The sequence below is a fragment of the Malania oleifera genome, chromosome 10 (assembly GCF_029873635.1).
Source record: "Malania oleifera isolate guangnan ecotype guangnan chromosome 10, ASM2987363v1, whole genome shotgun sequence".
NCBI lineage: Eukaryota > Viridiplantae > Streptophyta > Magnoliopsida > Santalales > Ximeniaceae > Malania > Malania oleifera.
The window spans coordinates 94,589,869-94,609,480 of NC_080426.1; the positions used below are offsets into that span (position 1 = coordinate 94,589,869).

General features: G+C 40.6%; 2 protein-coding genes across 2 annotated transcripts; one reads left to right on the top strand and one right to left on the bottom strand.

Moving 5' to 3' along the window:
• The first annotated feature begins 343 nt into the window (after positions 1-343).
• On the top strand, positions 344-1,780 carry LOC131166785 (spermidine hydroxycinnamoyl transferase). The gene has a single exon (XM_058125356.1). The coding sequence runs from the start codon at positions 344-346 to the stop codon at positions 1,778-1,780; it is 1,437 nt and encodes a 478-aa protein (XP_057981339.1).
• A 1,752-nt stretch (positions 1,781-3,532) lies between these two features.
• LOC131166786 (uncharacterized) lies at positions 3,533-3,979 on the bottom strand. Its single transcript, XM_058125357.1, has 2 exons — positions 3,856-3,979; positions 3,533-3,810 (listed from the first exon to the last, which is right to left on the bottom strand). Exons 1-2 carry the CDS (start codon positions 3,977-3,979, stop codon positions 3,533-3,535), a joined length of 402 nt encoding a protein of 133 aa, XP_057981340.1.
• Positions 3,980-19,612: the final 15,633 nt, after the last annotated feature.

Here is a 19,612-nt window from a genome sequence, read left to right on the forward strand (position 1 = left end):
CCCACGTATTTGCTCCAAATTAAAGAACACCCGTCTCTTTTTCCCGGCCGGTTTTAGGGTAGCTTATGTAATGCCACTGGAAACATTTGAACACATGCGCGTCCAAAATGCACTGCGCTTAAAATACGGCGTGGAGAGGGAACTAACAGTGTCATGTGAACTTCGTTTCAGCCGGAAATACAGTCTCATACAACAATATTTGTTGGAAGTTGGAACTGAATCAAACACTCGGCCTACTCTTTCTTTCTTCTTCTTTTATTTATTTATTTGTTTTACACGTAAACTAGCTAGCTAGTTAGCTATATATATCCACCGCCCATCACTTCCGGCCGGCTCTCCGAAAATGGCTGCTGCAGTGAGAGTGAACTGTTGTTATACTGTCGAACCAGAGGAAGCAACATGGAATGGCTGCATTGCCCTATCAGAATGGGATCAAACCGGCCTCATAACTCATGTGCCCACCATCTACTTCTACCGACCCCCCCAACAATGGCTCACACCCCCTGAAAAAATCATCAAAACCCTAAGAGACACCTTGAGCAGAGCCTTAGTCCATTTCTATCCACTGGCAGGTCGCTTGAGATGGATAGGCGACAGCGGCAGTCGCCTCGAGCTACACTGTAACGCCTTGGGCGCTCAGCTCATCGCCGCCGAGTCCGCCGCCGAGCTCGACGACTTCGGCAACTTCTCTGCCCGTGCAGAGTTCGAACCCCTATTTCCTTCCGTCGACTACAGAACTCCGATTCACGAGCTTCCATTGCTACTTGTGCAACTCACCAGGTTCCGCTGTGGCGGTGTCAGCTTGAGCCTGACAATATCCCACGCCGTCGTGGACGGCCAAAGCGCACTTCACTTCATCACGGAGTGGGCCAGGATCGCCCGCGGCGAGCCAATAGCCACCCCGCCGGTCCTCGACCGGACGGCGCTGAGGGCCGGGGAACCCCCCACCGCACCCCCTCGGTTCCACCATACGCAGTTCGACCAACCGCCGCTTCTCATCGGCCAGACGAACACCGAAAATGAGCGAAAGAAGAAAACCACCATAGCTATGCTAAAACTGACCAAAACCCAAGTAGAGAAATTAAAGAGCATAGCTAACGCTTCAAGTGATGACGCCAATTACAGTAGGTACGAAGCGGTGGCAGGGCATATATGGAGGTGCGTGTGCAAGGCGCGGAGGCACGAAGGCGAGCAGCCGACAGCGTTGGGGATCTGCGTTGATTTCCGGAAGCGCATGGAGCCGGCGCTGCCGCGGGGATACTTTGGCAACGCGGTTATGGATGTGATCGCGACGGGGAAGTCGGGAGAGCTGATGGGGAAGCCGTTGGGGTACGCTTCGAGCAGAATAAGGGCGGCGATCGAGACGGTGGGGAATGAGTACGTGTGGTCGGCGACGAATTTCTTGAAGAGTCAAGGAGATCTGTGCAGGTTTCAGGATCTGCATGGGATGATGGGGAATTATAGTGATGGTAAAAATGGGGGCCCGTTTTATGGGAATCCGAATCTGGGGGTGACCAGCTGGTTGACGCTGCCCATATATGGGTTGGATTTCGGATGGGGGAAGGAGATTCACATGGGTCCGAGAACGCATGATTTTGACGGCGACACGCTGATTCTGCCTGATCATCTTGGAGATGGATCATTGGTTGTGGCGTCGTGTCTGCAGGCGGAGTATATGGATGATTTCGAGAAGTATTTCTTCTACGAAGAAGACCTTACTTCTGATGCGTCTGATCATCGTCAAGTCATTGATCAGCTGAGAATTAATCGAGACCTTTAAGACTGCATTAAGCAAAATTATGTAGGATCGAGGCTGTGGCCAATACGGTAGCTGCCTCAATATATAATTCACTCGTTTGCGGATCTCCACTGATCAAACAAATTTCTTTTTCGAACAGCTGCTATATATATATTATAAAATTGTTACACCTACCTTCTAAATATTACTTTTTTAATTATCAATTATATTGTGGGGATTGTATTATGTATATAATATAATTATTTAAAATAATGAGTAAAAAAACTTTAATACTTGATAAGTATAGCACCACACACACACACACACACATATATATATATATACTTGTATTTTGAATTATAGACTCTCCATCTATCATGATTCTACATTATACAAATTCAGCGAACATGATTAATTAGATAACAAATTGAACATATGTTATTGTTGAAGTTAAAAATTGGATCCCAATATGTATATATGTCAAGAGGGGAAAAAAAGGAAAAAAGACAAAGAAAAGAGAATTTGGGAGATGAGACTCTCACTTACCTTCACGAGCCTCTTTTGACACTCAAATTAGTATTGGACATGCGTAATTGAAGTATTGAGAGAGTATTATAGCATATTTTATCTCAATCAAGGTTGTCCCCTTTTATATATTAGCCTTCCCTAGATTACATGTCCTACAAATTTAACTCTGGGGGTTACATTCATTCTTTTTCCTCCATTATAGCCTTTTAAGGAATATGACCCAACCAAGTACTTATTTGCCTGTTATTTTATCCCCATTGCGCCCTTTCAAGAGTAGGACTGCTTTTTCTTCTATGCCAAGTTGGGTCCAAGTTTTGTTCTCAATGTGAGCCAGAATTCGATTATTTGATCCAAGCAGCGTTGAGATGTTTGATCCAAGAAGAGCTCGACCATCAAATCCAAGCAGAGCTTGATGTTAATCTAAGTTGGTCTTTAGGTCATTTTCTTGTACAAAGGCAGCCTCCTGCTCAAGGCTACTTACTAAGATTAATTTTGCCTTTGGTGCTTGGTCTGCCAAGTGAGCTTATTTTGCTTTTATACTTAAGCTAATAAGTTTCTTCAAGTGGGCCTATTTAATCTTTTAAGGAAAATCAATGCAATTACCAATTTACTCTCTTATAGGCCGGAGCCAATCTTGTAGCCTTTTTGCACTCTCCTTCCACCTCTTGAGGTATTCTTTCAAATATATTTTCCTGTATATTGATCACTAAAAAGAGAATGCCTTCATTTTGCACTTATCATTAATAACTTTTCATTAAATGTTTTTATGGATGTGCTGTAAACATAATTATCAAATAACATGCCTTTTCAGACTTTCCATGATTTAATTATTGTTTAATAGAGCATAATACAAAGACCCTTAGCTAACCACTTATTATGAGATTGTGCACTTATATTCAATGTTGATTAGCATATAGGACACTGATAGAGGCACCGACCATTTTACTTTCTCATTTTGATTTTTTTTTTGAATATTTATGATATATTTTTTTTTTTAACTTATGAGGTTTTATGAAAATTTTGGGATCCTTTGAGTCCAAGAAAATTTTGGAGTTTTATGAATTTTTTTTATGATGGGTGGAGGTGACTCACTCAATCACCGGTTGTGATTGAAATTCAGTGAGGATTACACTCAATTTGTACAATAAACACTCAATTGATTTCAATCTGAAAAATTATAGAAAAATTCAAAATACACAAACACTTCTTCTCACTGGTTAATGTCTCTCTCTACACCACACACTATGAACCTTTTTTCTACTTCTTTCACCCTTTTGGCCTAGAAGAAAAACTTTTCTCAGTCACAAGAGCAAAAGTTGGCTTCCTGATGAGGCCCTCAGCTACTTGAAGCTCTTTAAGTAATTCTATCAATGAGTAAGAAAGCTTATTCATGTTGTAATTTAGGCAAAACTGCTTAAACGAGTCAAGCAGCGACTGGAGAACGATATCAACTTGGGTTTCCCCATCAATTTCAGCTCTAAGGATCTCTAACTCATTGAGAAGACCAATCATCTTCAGACCATGATCCCTTACTGGTGTCCCTTCTGCCATAATAGTATCCATGAGTACCTTCATAGCAGTCTACCTACCAGCACGATTTTGATCCTCAAACATTCCTTTGAGGTTCTGTATTATATCATAGGCAGAAGGCATAGATTGATGTTGATGTTGCAGATCACTCGACATAGATGCCAAAATGTAACACCGCGCCATCTCATCAGCCTTAATCCACTTCCGATAAGCCTAGGTTTCCTCTTCTATTTCCCCTTCACCGAGATTTTGTGGACATACCTCTGTGAGTACATACTTATACTCCTCTGCAGTCAGTACAATATCCAAGTTCCTTTTCCAGTCAATATAATTAGGTCCAACCATTTTGTTTTCTTTGAGAATAACAACCAGAGGATTGAAAGTCATTTTAATCTTAAGAATCACATATTATAACAAAATATGATGAGCAATAATAAAATTTTAATTCAATTAAAAGAATATGGTTCCCTCTACCAATATTTTTCTTTTAAAGAATCTGTCAGCAACCTTACACGCCGTGAGTAATATGCCTCAATCTCAACATTTGTGCAGATAGGTGAGGACCTATTAATTTTACTATCTAAGCAAGTGACTATGCCAAGAAAAATTAAATTGCTGACTTTGCTTTGGTCCAATAAACAGTAGCAGTGACTCAGATGATGAAAATACTATTATTCATAGTTAAGTGTATATCATCACATAACACTAGACCTATTGTCTTGTAGTCAATCCCCTTGATGGAGAGGTGACACAATACTAACAATTACTAGAGTTTATACTTTGTGAGTTTGTAATTAATTTCATCCGATGGGGAGGAAGATGCTAATATCAACTCATAAAATCAATTACATCACCTATAAACTAGTGATGAAGACCATGGGATTTATACGTAATAAATTCCCTCACCCACTTAGTTAATTAATTCATGAATGATGCAAATTTGCACGTGTTTAATATTTCAATAAATTTAATATTCCAATATTGGTAACTAAAATACAGGCAACAAATAAAATTCCAAATTCCTTTAAATTATTATTTTTTTTAAATTATAACTTGGGAATTAATTTTATTCTCTAGTTGCACATGCATAAACCAATATTAAAAAATTAAATCTTGCATGCTAATGACATAACATAAGAACAAAAAACACGGGAAGCAAGCATATATAAATAAGAAATATGATATAATAAAAATTCCGGCTATTATGGTCTAGCTGCTCGCATCATAAAACCGTGATTCCTTGCTTGCCATTACGAAGTGCCAGTGGTCGGCGGGGTCCGGCCTATAGACTGTTGCTACAAGTATATTTATCAATCCTTCATTTAAATTCAATTTCAATTTCAATTTAAAATTCAAATTAAAATTCAAATTTAAATTCAAATTCAATTTCAAATTCAAATTCAAATTCAAATTCAAAATTCAAATTCAAACTGCAACATTGTTTTAGGGTTTTTCTTCTTTTCCACCACTACTATGTGCCGCATCTGTGCCTACATCTCGGATGAACCTACGACAAATTACAGAATCCTATGCCTCTATGACCAGAGTTCACATGGTACAAATCTTGTAACAAACAATCGCAATCAGATTACAGAGCCCTATGCCTCCATAATTCGGAGTTCACATGCAATGAATTTTTAAACAATCGCAATCATAAACCATACATTCATGTGACCATGATAACTGGGAAGAACGTTGCAAAATAGAAGTTAGCGCATCCACACGTACTACCTTGCGCATGCACTAGTTCGAAAACTGAAGAATGATATTATTATCCGTATACAGTATTAGCTGAGGCTCTAATACCAATTGAAGGGGCCTGATGTGGAATAGCCCTAAGATCTGGCTAGTGCATACATATAACAAAAAAAATGATCTTGCATACCCGGGTTAAACAAAAATTTGATCTTTTAAACCTAGACCACAATAAAAATTCGATCTTGCAAATCCTAATTACATGATTAGGATCATACTTCCAAGATCTCTCTAGTTTGATCTCGAATTTGTAAGTACGAAGAAGAACTCCCGAATCTTCAAGCACGAAGAGAAACTCCCGGATTTGCGAGATCGAAGAAGAACTCTTAATGACGACCAGTGATCTTTTACTATATTCCTCGAACATGCCTTGCTCCTCAAAGAGTGGGCTCATTAGCGGCGGCTTGGGTTTGCTTCTCATGAAGACGTCTACATCTGTGTGTGTGTTTTCATCTAACCCTCGCCGTTGAATGGAGTGCGTGTATATAGGCTATAGTAGGGACCTCTGGGCAAATATGACTAGGGCTTCCAAAGTAATTAAGAATTCCTAATCCGACTCGGATTAATCAATCCTTAATTATGTTCATTACAATTCACACCACTAAAGAATTATAACTGCACTCCCTATCATATTTAAAATTAAATTTCGAGCTCCTATTATTAAATGTTTATTTATCTCCTCACGTAAAGATTACAGATATTCGTCAATTAAATTAAATTACTAATAATTTAATTAATTGACATATTAATTCCCTAAGACCTTCTACTTAACTTATTTGATGTGTCGGATTCAAAATCCACCTGTAGGATTTGACACAATCAAAACTTATAAGCTTCCTCAAGGGAGTATCATCAATCCTGATACCGGGACGTGGATTCCATCAATAATTAATGTTCACCATACACATAATGTCATTACCCAACTCACTGAGTTTATTGATCCATAAAGAATCTCACTCTTATATGAATCAAAGTAATAAACACTACATGCATGTGTCCAATAATCATATCAGGATTAAGAGCATAAGCACTCATAATAATCATGAGGTACTAATTGTTTTATATAGTCAGTATAAAAACAATTACCCTAAGACGGTCCTGTTTAATACACACAAAGTGTACTAGCACAAGGAGTTGGAACTATACCATTCCCCAGAGTCAAGAGAGACCTATTAAAACCTTGTGTTACAGTCCTATCAATGGTGTGTCAAATTCCATTTAAGACTGTGAACAATAAACTTATATTCTATAAGAACTGATGATTTAATCTTTTGTGTGCAAGATGTACTCTACACACTAGATCACCTACTATATAGAATAAAAGACACACATGCATAATCATTAAATAGATAATGTCAGGCAAACATTGCTCACAAAAATTCTCATTAAAATGGAATAACTAAAGTTATTAATAAACAATAAAGCTGATTACATAAAGCATGTCTTTGAGTATAAATCTCTAACACACAGAAGAGTGGAAGCCATCAGGGATCTGAGGGATAGCAAATATAAGGAAGAGAGCTAGAGGAAGAAGGAAGGGGGAAGAGGTAGAAGCCTTAGGAGGAAGAAGGAACAGAGAGAAGAAGGGGGGAGAAAGGGGGGGAAGAGAGAGAGAGAGTTCGGGAGAGGAGAGAGAGAGTAAAAATGAAAAAAAAAATGAAAAAGAACAAAAAATTTTAATTATTATATTTGGGGATTATGGGATACGTGTCACTGTCGCGTGGTCACACGTGGCGCATCTTGTACCAAGAATTCAATGGGCGACGCTATAAGAACCCGAACCGTGAAATATGGGTTTAATTAATGAAGAGAGGGGTAAAAAGGTAATTAAACAGGCTTCATCGACGAAGCCAGAATTCGTTGACGAAGACCTCATATTTCTCGTCGACAAGGAGCAAGTGTTCGTCGATGAGGAGAAGCCGAGAGGTATTATGAAGTGCGACAAATTCAGGGCTAGTCAACGAGGAGAAGCTAAGGGGTTTCGAAAATCTGAAAATCCCAGACTCATCGATGAGGTCATGGTCTTGTCAACGAGAAGACTATAAGGCCTCGTCGATGAGGATGCAATTTTTCGACAAGAACTGTTGAGTCAAGGGTACTATAAATATCTATTTTCATTACTTCTTACCTAAGAAATCTCATTCTCTCTCTCTATCTCTTTAGAAACTCAACCTACTCTCCATTTCTCTAGATTTCTTCACTATTTATTTAAGAATCGTTAATCTGAAGTTACCACAAGGATTGTGGGAGGATTCTCTACAAGTTCTACGGATCGAATTTTCAGTTCGGCCGTTTTCGGGTTTTGACATAAAATCGAGGTAAGACTCTATTTTCACTTCTGTTCCAGTAGATTTGTAGAGAATGGAGTCAAGAGTATATTCTGTATTGTACGTTGTAGGTTTTGGAACTTGGTTCGCTGTTTAGGGACCTTGGAGTTCAGGTTTGGCCATTCGAGGAAAAGGTAAGGGGACTTAGTTTATGTCAGTTCTTTTTGAAATCAGATTCGGTGAAACTGTGGTCCACAGTCCTGTGTGTGTTTTAACTACTCATTTGGGGGGATCTAATGGGTAAAACTATGGGTTTTTTATTATTACAGTTTTGGGGAAAATGGGTGTTGACCTTATAGGTCACGCCTAGTTTTGATTATGACAAATACTCAATGTGTCTAATGGGTATTTGAAGTTTTGTGCAGGAACTAAGATTGTTAAGATCAAGATGAGCACAAAGCAAGCAAAGCTTGAAGACCAATTTATATTCAATGTTGTAATATATTTCATTTAATTGGTCTTCAATAGTAATTAGGGCTCTGGTTTGTAATAAGCTCACACACATCACATGCATGATAATACGTAAGTTCAAACAAACCATAAATGAAAAATGACCTTAGGGTTTTCCCTTCGGTTGACCAACACCAGACTTTTTTGGTGTATTCAAAATTGGACCCCAATTGACCTTAGGACACTCACCTTTACACTTGCATGTATTAGGCACTTGAATATGGTTTATATGTTTCGAAACGGGACCGAAATGCACACTTAGTGCACTTTTGGTCGACCGGCCAACACAGTTCATTTTGGGCTAGTCGACCGAACCAGACCTGGGTCAGTTGTTGACCAAGGTCCTAGTTGACCGAACCTATGCAGTTGAAAATCCCCCAGTCGATCGAAACCCCCTGGGTCAACAATTTGACCATCTGGTCAACCGAGCAAAAAATGTACACCAACTACCTGGTCGACCGAGGGTCCTAAAAAAAAATCCTAGCTATCTGGTTGACCGAACCAGCCAGTTCAAAATGGCCTGGTCGACTGAACCTCGGAGAAATTGGAAATCGCCCACTTTCAGTCGACCGACCACTCAGTTCAAAAATGCCCTGGTCGACCGAACCATTTGAGTCCTGGTCGATCGAAACTGTTCTGGTCGACCGGACCTCTCGGGTTGCCCTGATTTTTACCGTAGTTAAACAATTTTTAAATAGGGTTAAAATATTTGAAATGTCATTAAACTTTCCTAATAATACCCAATAGGTCCCTAACAGTCATATTTCTTCCCTTGTCTATATATATATGTGATCATTTTTGAAAATTAGATCAAGATGAGTTACCTTGATTAGGAAGAATTCTTTGATAATCCAAAAACACATACTACTCATTTTTTAGCCTCATTCACTCATGCTTACCTTCTATTAGTGCCTACATCATTTGTAAGTGGATTGAGTGTTTGTTTCCATAGGTTTGCTCTCCTTGCCTTGATTGATTGACTTGATTTTCTTGAGAGCTAAACCCAAGTATTCTTAGGGGACTTTGTTAATAAGTCTCTCCTAAGAAGACTTGTATAAAACTTCTGAGTATTGCATATTCATTGCAATATCTTGAGAAGTTTGTATTTGCTTTTGGATTGCAAAATCTTTTTAAAATCATTTTCAAATATCTAGTGTGCTTAATATTGAAAAATATATTTGAAGAGATATTTGTCTATGAGATAGTGATCTTTGTTGCAATATTCTTTCACTCATATATTATTTGCTGAATACAAAGATTACACATCTTTTGCAAACCAAGCATATACATTACTTGATATTTACATGTTTGAGACATCCTGCTGATTGAAATATTTGAGACTTGATATCTTTGTGTGAGCTATTAGATTGAATACATATTGTAATACAAAGATCATACTGGTTAACACTCTCACGTACTCATTACACTAATAGCAAATATTTTGAGAGTTGATATATTGGATCACATTGAGCTTACATATTAAATCATATTGTGGTGTTTGTGATTGCGCGTATCTGGTTACATATCTGCTTTACTTGAAAGCACATTCATTGTACCATTTGATTGTAATACACATTTGTTGTATTTTCAAGCACGAGCCTGAAGAGGGAGACTAGCCCTGGAATAGTCCCGGATTGTCTTAGACCAGTTAGGAAAGCTAGGTGCACCATCTTGTTAAGGTGTGTAGGTTGAGGTCAGCCCCGCTAATTGACCTAGTTAAGGTTGAGGTCAGCCTTGTGCTAATTGACCTAGTTGTAATCGGTGCCGCTCCACCCTTAAGTGAGCCTTTAATGGAATTCTCGGGCTTGCGAGCTAGAAGTGGGGACGTAGGCACAGTTGGCCGAACCCTGATAACATATCGTGTGTTCGTTTATATTTTTGCATTTTATATTTACCGCACATGCATGTTTTGGATGAATGATGTGTATGACTTAATTTCCAAATTATATTTATCTACGCATTTGGAAATTGCATAGACAGACCCTAAGTTGTGTATATACTGTTGTTAGATAGATTAACCTAGGAGAAAAAGTTTTAAATTCCAATTCACCCCCTCTTTTGGGAATGCACCAATTCTAACAATGGGGTATTGGGTTGCATCCCTGATTTTGTTGGAAAAACTGTGTGTATATGATGATTTATATCGTGTAATAGGGATGACTGTGCCTTAACTTTATTTAAACTGTAGATGTTTGGAAAACCATGATTTTAGATTACCAAATGGGTGTGGTATGCTTAGTTATATGAGCATGCATGGTTGTGTTTTTGTGGAATGCAACTGGAACTGGGTTTTAAGTTGTTCCAGGAACTGAGAGTGTCCGACTCTATATCTGTGGGCGTATGAAATCGCTAGGCCATGTTTGGCAAGAGTTTTCGACTCTATATTTGGGGGCGTGAGCCTTACCGACTGATCACCAAAGGGTGTGGATCCACCAATTTGTACCGGTCGATGCCATAGAGTCTGGGACTGCCATGTACTGGGGACATCGTGTATTATGGGTCAGTTACGGGTTGACGCCTGGTATCGCGGGTCGGCTATGGGCCGAAGGTTGTGAGGACACCGGGTTGCTTGATCATGTGTGTGTGTGCTTGTATGTACTGTTATGAAATTAGTACTGGAACTGCATTTAACTACGTATGTGTTGTGTATCATGATAACACTCGAATGTCACACACTAATATAACCTATATTCTTCCTTACTGAGAGGTGTCTCACCCTTATTGTACGTACATATTTTCAGGTCCTTCAGGTAACCCGAGCTAGCTTCTTGGTGTAGGAGCGTAGTGGTCGAGTTCTGCAGATAACGCTTGGGTAAGTGCTAGGAATTTTGTTCTTGGGTTGTCATTTTGGGGTATGGTTGGCAACTGAGTTTATGTTTTGTGTTATGGAGCTTGGACTCCTATTGTATAGACTCTAGTATGGTACCATGTATGTATAGAAAGACTTTTCCGCTGCATATATTCTGTTTGCATATGAATGTGTATAGGGTGCCTGGGAACCCCACAGGGTTGGACCCTTATTCATTATACTATATCTCTGGATGATTTGTTAGATACAGGGATAGGTTAGATTACATTTTCACCCCTGGGTCCCATTTTTGGGTTCGGGGCGTGACAATTTGGTATCAGAGCTAACATGGTTGTTAGGTTTTATAGACTTGGTTAGACTTAGTTGTGTGTACATACCAGAGTATAGGATGTTGGATGTGGGTAGAGTTGGTTGAGGATTGTTTTGTTGCTAGACTGGGACTTGTCGGTGGTATTCCATGTTTATCCTGGAATGACGATTTTAGTAAAAGTAGGGCAGACCATTGATGACTTTCATGTCGGTGTGATAGGACAGACTTGGACCTGGCAGAGAGTAGTTAACATGATTAGTGCTAGATAATTGTGTTAACTATACGTTGTATATGTTATAAGAGTCTTGATAGAACTCTACTGTGTTTTAGAATGGAGCCCAAGGATAATGACCTAGGAAGTGGCTCCGAAGAGACCGCGAGTGATGAGTCTCCTACTGTGCTTTGAGGACTGATGAGACAGGTTTTGCGGGAGATCGGGCGAAGTGTGAGGAGACGCGAACGCCCTCCTACTGCTGCGGGGTGCACCATTGAAAGGTTCACACGCATGTATCCTTTGAAGTTCTCTAGGGGACATGACCCAACGATAGCAGAGGACTGGATGGAGAAGACCGAGAGGATCTTGGAGGTCCTGCACTGCACGGATAGGCAGCGAGTCCTCTATGCTACCTTCCAGCTATTTAGGAAGGCGGGTAGATGGTGGACTACGGTGAGTCTGCTAGAGAAGCAGAGAGCCGATTCAGTGGAAATGACACGGAGCCGTTTTAAGGAGGTGTTCTTCAACAAATACTTCCTAGCTTCTGTATGTGATGTTAAGGCAGATGAGTTTTCTACTTTAACTTAGGGGAGTATGACAATGCAGGGGTATGCGGATCGGTATATAGAGCTTTCCCGGTTCGTGCCATGTCTGATCTCGAACGAGTACGAGAAGACTCAGAGGTTCGAGAAGGGCCTGAGGAAAGACATCCGCAAATTAGTGGGTACGCTTCAGATTTGCGAGTTCTCAATTTTGGTGGATAAAGCCATTGTGATTGAGACCGGTATCCGAGAGAACGAGGTGGATCAGGAGCTAAAGAAGAGGCCAGCACCTTCTGGTTCTCAGTTTGGATCTCGTCAGGGATCATGGAGAAGGAGGAACAGAGGTTCGGGTTACCGTCAGAATACCGAGCATCAGAGCTCTTTGGCAAGCCAGTCTAGTGATCGTTGTACCAAGTTCCGTAGATGGCATAATGGTGAATGCTAGTCGTTTGGGGGTAACTGCTACAATTGTGGTCTGTCAAACCACATGACTCGCGACTGTCATGCACCGAAGAGAGATATGTCTGCATTTAGTGTGAACCGGGGTAGCAATCAGATACCTCGGGGAATCATTCAGACGAATATAGCTCTGGCTAGAGTATACTCTCTTACTCCAGCGGATGCTGAACATGCAGGGAACGTAGTGACAGGTACCTTAATATTGCTTTCAAATAAAACTTCTGTTTTGTTTGATTCGGGTGTGACCAATTCATTTGTGTCTGTGAGTTTTGTTAAACTGTGTAAGGTTAAGACCCAAGTCATGAACAAGGTATTATTTTTTGCTACACCATCTGGGAGTATATCATTCTGTAGGAGGATGGTAGCAAATTGGCTAGTGTTAATTCAGGGAAGGTTGCTACCTGTAAATTTTATAGTGTACAATATGTCGGGGTTTAATGTCATTCTGGGGATGGAATGGTTGTTCTCCAGTTATGCTGTAATCGACTGTCGTAGGAAGGTAGTGGTTTTCATACCTCCTAGGGAGCAGGAGTATGAATTCGTGGGTGTGTGTGTAGGCGAGGAGCTTACTCTTGGTCAGTTGTCAGGGGTACCTAGCTTGTGTGAAGAAACCCCCACGGGATGAGTTGAGACTCGAGGATATTCAGGTAGTCAGCGAGTTCTCGAATGCGTTTCCAAAAGATTTACCCGATTTGCCTTCGGAAGTGAGGTGGACTTCGCGATAGAGTTGCTACCTGACAAGGCACCGATCTCTAAGCTCCATATCGGATGACTCCAGCAAAATTTTAGGAGTTGAAGGAGCAGTTGCAGGAATTACTGGACAAGGGTTTCATTCGACCTAGTGTTTCACCCTGTGGTGCTCCAGTACTGTCTGTGAAGAAGAAAGATGGGTCAATGCGCATGTGCATTGATTACCGTGAGATTAATAAGGTAACTGTGAAGAATCGTTTCTCTTTGCCTTGTATAGATGATCATTTTTACCATATGCAGGGTACGTAGGTCTTTTCGAAGATTGACCTACGGCCAGGGTACCATCAGGTGAGGGTTCGATCTGAAGATGTTGCGAAGACGACTTTCCAAACCAGATACAGCCACTACGAGTTCTTAGTCATGCTGTTTGGGTTGACGAATGCTCCGGCAGTATTTATGGATCTTACGAATAGGGTTTTCCATGAGTACCTGGACCAGTTGTAGTGGTGTTTATTGATGATATTCTGGTATACTCGAGGAGTTCGGAAGAGCATGAGAACCATCTGAGGTTAGTATTACAGGTTCTACCAGAGAAGAAGTTGTTTGTTAAACTAAAGAAGTGTGAGTTCTGGTTAGATCAGGTTGCATTCTTAGGTCATGTGGTGACTGGGGACAGTATCTCAGTTGACCCTAACAAGATTGAAGTTGTGGTCAATTGGGTGAGGTCGAAGAATGTGTAGGAGATTTGGAGTTTTCTGGGACTGGCGGGTTATTATCGTCGGTTCGTGGAAGGTTTCTCCAAACTGTCTAGGCCTCTGACTCGATTGACCAGGAAGAGAGTGAAATTTGAGTGGACCAATTATTGCGAGCAGTGCTGTCAGGAATTGAAGCACCGGTTGGTTACTGCTCCAGTTTTGACCATTCCTTCGGGGGATGGCAGGTTTGTGATTTGTAGCGACACATCTTTGAAAGGTCTGGGATGTGTGCTTATGCAGCAGGGTAAGGTAATAGTGTATGCTTCTTGGCAATTGAAAGAATATAAGAAGAATTACCCTACGCACGATTTGGAGTTGGCTGCTGTGGTATATGCATTGAAGTTCTGGTGACACTATCAATATGGTGTGCAATGCGATATTTTCACTGACCATAAAAGCCTCAGGTATTTCTTCACACAAAAGGAGTTGAATATGAGGCAAAGGCAGTGGCTCGAGTTGATTAAAGACTACAATTGCACCATCAGTTATCACCCAAAGAAAGCTAATGTGGTGGTTGATAAGTTGAGTCAGTAGTCGGAACATGCTGTGGTATCTACAATTGTAGCTCAGCATCACATTAGACAGGATCTGGAGAGATCGGGTATAGAGTTGGTATCTGAGGATCTTCAGGCTTTTGTTGCTAGCTTAAAAATCCAGCCGACGTTGTTTGAGCATATTAAAGCCGCGCAGGCTAGTGATGCAGAGTTAACTAAGATTGTAAAAAAGGTACAACAGGGATTAGCTATAGAGTTCAACATCTCCGAGGGAGGTGTGTTGAGGTTTGGGACCAAGTTATGTGTTCTGGATGATGATGAGATCAGAAGGACGATTTTGGAGGAAGCATATTGTTCGTTGTATATGGTACATCTTGGTAGTACAAAGATGTATTAGGATTTGTGCAAGACCTTCAGGTGGAGTGGTATGAAGAAGCAGATAGCTCAGTTCGTGGAGTAGTGTCTGATGTGTTAGCAGGTGAAAGCTGAATATCAGGGGTCGGTAGGATTGTTGCAGCCCTTAGCCATTCCAGAGTGGAAATGGGAGCATATTTTTATGGATTTTGTGACCAGATTGCCGACAACACTTCATGGGCAGAATGCTATCTGGGTGATTGTGGATAGGTTGATGAAATCTGCTCACTTTTTACCGATGAAGGTTAGCTATCCTTTGAGTAGGCTAGCAAATATGTATATGCATGAGATTGTGAGAATGCACGGAGTACCGGTGTTCATTGTATCATATCAAGACCTAAGGTTTACTTCTCGATTATGGACAAGCTTGCAGGAGGTACTGGGGATGAAACTTACTTTCAATACAGCGTTCTACCCCCAGACTGATGGACAGTTGGAGAGGACGATACTGATCTCGGAGGATATGTTGCGAGCTTGTGTGTTAGATTTCGGTGGTAGTTGGATACAGTTTATGCCACTAGTAGAGTTCACTTATAATAACAACTTCTAGGCTAGTATCGGGATGGCACCGTTCGAGGCTTTGTATGGTCTCGATCTCCTCTATATTGGAATGAGGTTGGTGAACGTCAAGTGTTAGGACCTGAACTTGTGCAACATGCATCTGAGAAGGTGGGTTTGATCCGAGAGAGGATTAAATCGGCTCAGAGTTGATAGAAGAGTTACGTAGATGTTCTCTGCGTGAGTTAGAGTTCGTGGTGGGGGGTAAGGTATTTCTGAGAATCGCTCCGATGAAAGGGGTGATGAGATTTGGAAAGAAGGGCAAGTTGAGCCCGAGGTATGTCAAACCATTTGAGGTTCTTGAGCGAGTGGGTCCGATAGCCTATAGGATTGCACTACCCCCAGCACTCTCGAGGATCCATGATATGTTTCACGTATCCATGTTAAGAAGGTACGTGTTGGATCCTTTACATATTATTAGCTACAAGGATGTGGAGATTGGGGATACTTTAGCGTATGAGGAAGTACCTATTCAGATTCTAGACCATAAAGTTCAGAAGCTTCGCACCAAGGATATACCATTAGTGAAGGTATTTTGGTGGAATCACGAGGTTAAGGAAGCTTCTCGGGAACTGGAAACGGAAATACGCTGGAAGTATCCACAGTTGTTCTGAGTATGTGTATCATATCCTACTTTGGGTTAGAATAGGTGGTTAGTCGTTGGGAGTATGTGTATTGTGAGCTCCTGAGACGGTTGTGTATGTAACCATGATATTCCTTCGCTAGAATTGAGGGTATGTATCTTTTGTGATGGGGCTGCGTTGTCGTAGTCGCCAGTTTCTTTCTACAATTGCATATATGTATTTGCTTGTATGTTGAGTTTATGAATGAGAGATAGCAAATTTCGAGGACGAAATTTTTGTAAGGAAGGGAGGTTATAAGAACCCGAACCATGAAATATGGGTTTAATTAATGAAGAGAGGGGTAAAAAGGTAATTAAATAGGCTTCGTCAACGAAGCCAGAGTTTATTGACGAAGACCTCATATTTCTTGTCGATGAGGAGAAGCCAAAAGGTATTGTGAAGTGCGACGAAATTCAGGGCTCGTCGACGAGGAGAACCTGAGGGGTTTCAAAAATTCGGAAATCCCAAGCTCCTAGACGAGGTCATGGTCTTGTCGACGAGAAGACTATAAGGCCTCGTCGACGAGAACTATTGAGTCAAGGGTACTATAAATATCCATTTTTATTACTTCTCAGCTAAGAAATCTCATTCTCTCTCTATCTCTCTAGAAACTTAACCTGCTCTCCATCTTTCTAGATTTCTTCGCTATTCGTCACGAGAATTGTTAATCCAAAGTTACCACGAGGATCGTGGGAGGATTCTTTACAAGTTCTATGGATCAGATTTTCGGTTCGGTCGTTTTCAAGTTTTGGCATAAAATTGAGGTAAGGCTCGATATTCACTTCTGTTCTAATAGTTTTGTAGAGAATGGAGTAGTGAGTATATTATGTACTGTACGTTGTAGGTTTTGAAACTCGGTTCGCTATTTAGGGACCTTGGAGTTCGGGTTTTGCCATTCGGGGAAAAGGTAAAGGGATTCAGTTTATGTTAGTTATTTTTGAAATCGGTCTCAGTGGAATTGTGGTCCACGATCTTGTGTGTGTTTTGACTACTCATTTAGGCAGATCTAACGGGTGAAACTATGGGTTTTTCATTATTATAGTTTTAGGGAAAAGGGGGTATTGGGTTGCATCCCTGGTTTTGTTGGAAAAACCGTGTGTATATGATGATTTATATTGTGTAATAGGGATGACCATGTCTTGACTTTATTTAAACTGTATATGTTTGGAAAACTATGATTTTAGATTACCAAATGGGTGAGGTATGTTTGGTTATATGAGCATGCATGGTTATGTTTTTGTGGAATGCAATTGGAACTGGGTTCTGAGTTGTTCCAGGTACTGAGAGTGTCTGGCTCTATATCCATGGGCGTATGAAATCGCTAGGCCATGTTTGGCAAGAGTGTCCGGCTCTATATCCGAGGGCATAAGCCTCATCGACTGATCATCGAAAGGTGTGGATCCACTAGTTTGTACAGGTCGATGCCATGGAAATCTAGGACTAGCCATGTATCAGGGACGCTGTGTACTGTGGGTCAGCTACGGGCTGATGTCGGGTATCGCTGGCCGGCTGCGGGCCGAAGGGTGTGACGACACCGGGTTGCTTGATCATGTGTGTGTGTGCTTGTATGCACTGTTGTGAAATTAGTATTGAAACTGCATTTAACTATGTATGTGTTGTATCATGATAACACTCGAATGCCACACACCGATATAACTTGTATTCTTCCTTACTGAGAAGTGTCTCACCCCTACTATACGTCTGTACCTACTTATTTTTAGGTCCTTCGGGTAACCGGAGCTAGCTTCTTTGTGTAGGAGCATAGTGGTCGGGGTACCGCTGATAGCGCTTGGGTAAGTGCTAGGAATTTTGTTCTCGGGTTGTCATTTTGGGGTATGGTTAGCAACCGAGTTTATGTTTTGTGTTATGGAGCTTGGACTCCTGTTGTATAAACTCTGGTATGATACCATGTATGTATAGAAAGACTTCTCCGCTGCGTATATTCTGTTTGTGTATAAATGTGTATAGGGTGCATGGGAACCCCACCGAGTCGGACTCTCATTCATTGTATTGTATCTCTGGATGATTTGTTTGATACAGGGACAAGTTAGATTATATTTTCACCCTTGGGTCCTATTTCTGGGTTCGGGGTGTGACAGACGCGGCCCAACCAGGATCGTCCGATCTATGTTTTCTCTAGATGGTCCAGATTATGCCACGTCAGTGATCCATAGGTCATTAATTAAGGCCAACCGATGGGTGACACGTGGCGTCACCCCACTTTCCATAATATATATGGCCATGTGTCCTCATTACGAGCTGACACAGGGCGCTGGAACCGGTTTAGGCTGTTCAAATAGGTCAAACAGGTTCACTATTTTCTTATTTATTATTTTTTATATTATTTATTTAGTTTTAAAAATTAATGAAAATAAGAAAAATTATGAAAAAAATCCAAAAAATTGGGAGGTCAGAATATATATATATATATATATATATATATATGTTGATCGTATAGGTTGCACCCGGTTTTGATAATGACAAATACTCAAGTATTTGATAAATGTTAAGTGTTTGTGGAGGTCTAAATGAATATTCCAAGGAAGGATACTTGAAGCAACTAGAAGATCCTAAAGACTTTTTAAATTTGTAATTGAAAATTCAATATGTGTAATATGGGTCTGTAATAGTAACTTAGGATGTGGTCTGTATTTACCTTACTTGCACATCATGCATATAAGATATATGGTAAGCTCAATATGACTATAGCACGACTCTAGGTACCAACACTCACACATATCATATAACATATAGGAGTGTTAAATTTTGTGCCTTAAATTTGAACAAATATCAAGATTTTAAGAGCTCGGGCGACCGAACCCCTGGAGTTCAAAACTTCTTGTGCGCCTGAAATGTGGTCGAGTCAACAGTTGACCAGGGCTCTCAAGCGACCGACCTATAATGTGCTTATCTTCCATAGGCACTCGAACCCCTTGAAAGGGACAGTCCACCAACTCGGGTGATCGACTGTTTTAGTTCAAAAGGACCCCGGGCGACCGAACACATGGATTTGGGCCACTGAATATATGATCGGGCACCCGAAGTCACGAAGTAATGCTACTGACTTTGATTCGGGTCTCTGAACGATAAATCGGGCGACCGAACTTAGTTAAATGAACTTTATTACTGAGTCTTGTTAGGCAACCGAACCTTAGTTCAGCCACCTGAACCCTAGCTAGTTAAAATTAATTTAACCACAGTAAAATCAAGTTAATTCAGGCTGATTGTATTTTAATCATTTGGGACTTTTTTAATTATTCCCAACATGTCCCAACCGGTTATATTTTTACCCCTAGCTATAAATATGAGTTCATTTGCAAGATTAGCATAAGATTAGCAAATAGATTAGCCAAAATATCCTCTCTTTTGAAAATATATCTTTTGGCCAAATACTCTCAAATCTCCATTCATTTAAT